The sequence below is a fragment of the Nestor notabilis genome, unplaced genomic scaffold (genome assembly GCF_000696875.1).
Source record: "Nestor notabilis isolate BGI_N333 unplaced genomic scaffold, ASM69687v1 Scaffold9730, whole genome shotgun sequence".
NCBI lineage: Eukaryota > Metazoa > Chordata > Aves > Psittaciformes > Psittacidae > Nestor > Nestor notabilis.
The window spans coordinates 158-3,833 of record NW_009910630.1 but is presented as its reverse complement, the minus strand read 5'-3'; the positions used below and the strand labels follow the sequence as shown (position 1 = coordinate 3,833).

The following is a 3,676-nucleotide window of genomic DNA, read 5'->3' as shown; positions in this document are numbered from 1 at the left end:
AAGCCTTCCGCTACAAGGAGTCGCTGGCTGAGGACCTGGGGAGGGCGGACCTGGTCATCAGCCACGCAGGTAGAGCCCCGGCTGTTTGCCGAGCCTGTTCTCCTCGGGGCAGGAGTGGAAGTCGGTTGGATTGAAGCCCGTTTCTCAGCAGCTCGGGGTGGGCTGGCAGTGAGTGTTCACGTCCACGCCTTAGATGAGTGGTTAAATGTTCACCATCAGGAGTCCCCCGTGTTACAAGAGCGAGCAGGGTGATAGTTCATCTATCAGGGCAAAAACTCAGTGTGTTTTCTGTTTCTTCTCTAGGTGCAGGTAGCTGTCTGGAGACTCTAGAAAAAGGAAAACCACTGATAGTAGTAATAAATGAAAAGCTGATGAACAACCATCAGCTTGAACTGGCGAAACAGCTCCACAAAGATGGGCATGTCCTCTACTGTAACTGCAGGTACGGAGCTGCTGTGGCTGTCCTAACTGTGTTCAGCAGTGTTCAGCATCATCACTGAGTTACAGTACTGAGAATGTAGCAAGAAAATCTACGTCCTTCTCTGTAACAACCATGTGTTTGCAAGGTAGATTTCCCATAGTGGATAGATGCCAATTTACCCAGGCTTTGGACCATGACTCCTTTTACATTTTTATTTTTCTTTGAGGGCACATGTATTCAGATTGAAAGATGAGCAATTTAAAGCAAATAGAAGTGACTGAATTTGGAACAGTCAGGTAGCATCCTAGAGGCACCTAATAGCTTCACTCTTTCTCTGCTCTTAGTAGTTGTTGGATTCTTTTTGGAAGTCCAGAAATAATACAACCCAGACCACTGCTTTGTAACCATGAGCTGTAAGGAATAAATTGCTCCCTGCAGACTTAGGACTCCCATTTTATCATCTTGCTATTTGGATTTTCCTTGTAAAGGGCACTAAAAGTGACTGTAGAGATGCACTGCCATCATCAAATTGAAAGTATTTGGACTATTTAGAATAAAACATAAAAATGGCCTCACTGGTATGGATCAAGAGTGCACGTACTTCAGTATCCTTGGTGCAGTAGCCATATGCAGATGTCCAGCCTAAAGTAGAAACAGGGCAAAAGCATATGGTACTTCCTTGTATTAGTTTCCCTCTAGGGCTCTTAAGTACTTTGATTCAGGCTGATTCCTAAATCAGATGCTGTCTGGTTAGTAACATTCAATACCTCTGCCTTCCAAGTACTTTCTCAGGGTGCCTTTTTAACCAAACTTCCTGAATCCACCCCCTCCTCCGACAAGGAGTTTCACAGATTACTGCCTGTCACTTCAGGTGAACAAAACAAAACACTGAACAACTCCAGAACAAATCAAACCACCAAACAACCCACCTCCCAAAAAAGTACCACTACCAAAACAGACACCCACCCCCTTCCCAAAATACCACCACCAAAACAACCAGCTCCTTTTGTTTGTTTATCCTAGCTCCTGCTAGTTTCATTTGCTCTGTTTTGACTATATGTTACTGTTTTCTCTTTATGATTCTTTGTGATTGATTCCCCCCTATAAATAACAGATGATCTCTAAGTTGAAGGCAGAGGAAATGCAACTCCCATTATTTAGTCTGAATCTGATCCCTTTGCCCTGCAAATGGGAATTCATGTGTTTTGGGAGAGCTTTCTGAAAAGACTAGGCCTGTCACTCATTTCTGTTGAGCAAGTCCCTTACCTTATTATCTCAGTGCTTCTGACAGCTTTGGAGACAGGAATATTCCTTTTTATTGAGCAGTGCCTGGCATCAGAGCCTTATTTGCAGCCTGACAAAACCAAGCAAACAGATTGATTTAGCTGTTCTTCTGGTGCTGGAAGTGGAGAACTATGTGTTCAGCTAGGATGGGTTTCCTGGGACTGTTTATGGTGAAGATCCTCAGATCTTGTTCAGTCACCCAACATTGCAACCACAGATTAGAAAGTAAAAGAGCTGAGGTTGTGTGTGACAGATTGAAGCGTGTTTTCGGCAGTGCTGCCTGTAAGCAGTGAGGGTTGGGGCCCACTGCTTTGTAGGGTCTGTTTCAATACAGGTCCTTATTTTTGCTTCCATCCTAAAGGATTATGTATGGATGAATAGAAAGAAAACTGGGTGGAGAAAGTATTTCCCATTGGGGTGGATTTCTTTTTAATGTTGGGTTTTGGTCTGTTTTTACAGCACTCTTGTGGAGACACTGCAGTCGATGGAGTTATCAACTTTGAAACCTTTTCCTCCTGGACAGCCAGAAAAGTTTGCTTTGTTCTTGGATCAAGTTTTTGGGATTCAATAAACAATACAGAGGAATAAAAATTACAGAATTAAACCTCTATTCCTCTCCTAGTGAGATCTTCCATATTTGAGTCCATCAGCTGGGACAAACCCTCAAATTAAATGTCTGTTCATATTGACCAGCGTTAAATGGTTCCTGTTTAGTGCCATTTTAAAGTTGTCTGTGCTACAAAGAGCACAGTGCCAACAAGGAAGGAGGAGTATGAATGGTCAAGTTTTTGGACACCTATTTACCTCACAAAATCTCCATGGAGTTGCTGATTCCAGTGAAGAGGACAAGATAAATTACTTCTTAACCAATATGGCATGTACATCATTGCCTCTTGACCATAATTGCCTAGTTCTAGTGGAAGTAAGTCATCCTTTTTGATATTCCTGTGATGTTCTGCAAATAAACAGATGTCTTCAGCCCTCATATGTTTACAGAAGCACTGAATGGAGAATTGAAAAAGATAAATAGAAGCCTCTTTAAAGGGCAAGGGGCATGCATGTGGTAAATCTGGGTGGGAAGAGTCAAGAGTTGCAAACCTGCTGCCAAACTGTCCTCTGGTTTTGGGTGATTTACACCCAAAACATGGCATGGCCCACAGGAGAGGAACTGGCTCAGCAGTGCAGTCAATCCATTCACACAGCTGTGCCATCATGACTTGGTCTGGACTTCTGTGGAGTGTAGCGTTTCCTGTTTGGTGCTGACTGGAGCTCCCCAATTAAACTATTGAAATTGTCAACTGTGTTGATGCTACCGTCAATTTGTTTAAGTAAATATTTTGAAAAACAAAGGGCATTTGAACTTTACAATGTTCACGCAGGCTGTTTGGTTTGTAATACTCCAGAATTGTGTTACTGTATAGTTGGTGCTAATAGCTTTTCCTGCAAGAACATTGTTTGTTGTTTGGTTTTTTTGTTGCTGTTGCTTAAAACAAGGAAATAATTCCTGGATCAGTGCATCTGATGTCCCAGTGCAACTTCTACTAGCAAGTTAAATGTGCATGGAGTCATGTTCCCAATCAGATCAAGCACCAGGGCTATGTGAGGAATAAATAATGCTGCACTGTTGTGCAAGAGTGATTTTTGCAGTTGTCCCTGAACACTTCATTAGAGGAAATTTTCACTTAATGATTTCTATAGAGCTGGTGTCATCTCCAGTTTACTGCTCACTTAGCTCCAGCCCGAGAGCACACAGGAATGTTGCAGGCAGTTTTGAGTGACCAGCTGACTTAACGTGCAGTGGAAGGCACGTCAAGCAGTGAAACGGGAAGGTGTTAACTTAGCAAGGGCTCCCTTTTCTTCCTGAGATGCACCCAGGTGGAGGTGACCTGTAAGAAAGATGGGGAAAGACTTGTTAGCAGGGCCTGTTATGATAGGATGAGGGGTGATGGTTTTAAACTAAAAGAGGGGAGA

At 43.0% G+C, this 3,676-nt stretch overlaps 1 protein-coding gene across 1 annotated transcript; it reads left to right on the top strand.

The window, feature by feature from the left end:
• Window positions 1-5: 5 nt before the first annotated feature.
• Window positions 6-2,276, top strand: LOC104399193 (UDP-N-acetylglucosamine transferase subunit ALG13 homolog; the record flags this gene model as incomplete). The annotated part of the gene is made up of 3 exons (XM_010011000.1): window positions 6-69; window positions 304-442; window positions 2,165-2,276. Coding segments are annotated over 3 exons (315 nt in total), but the record flags the coding sequence as incomplete, so codon positions are not given.
• Window positions 2,277-3,676: the final 1,400 nt, after the last annotated feature.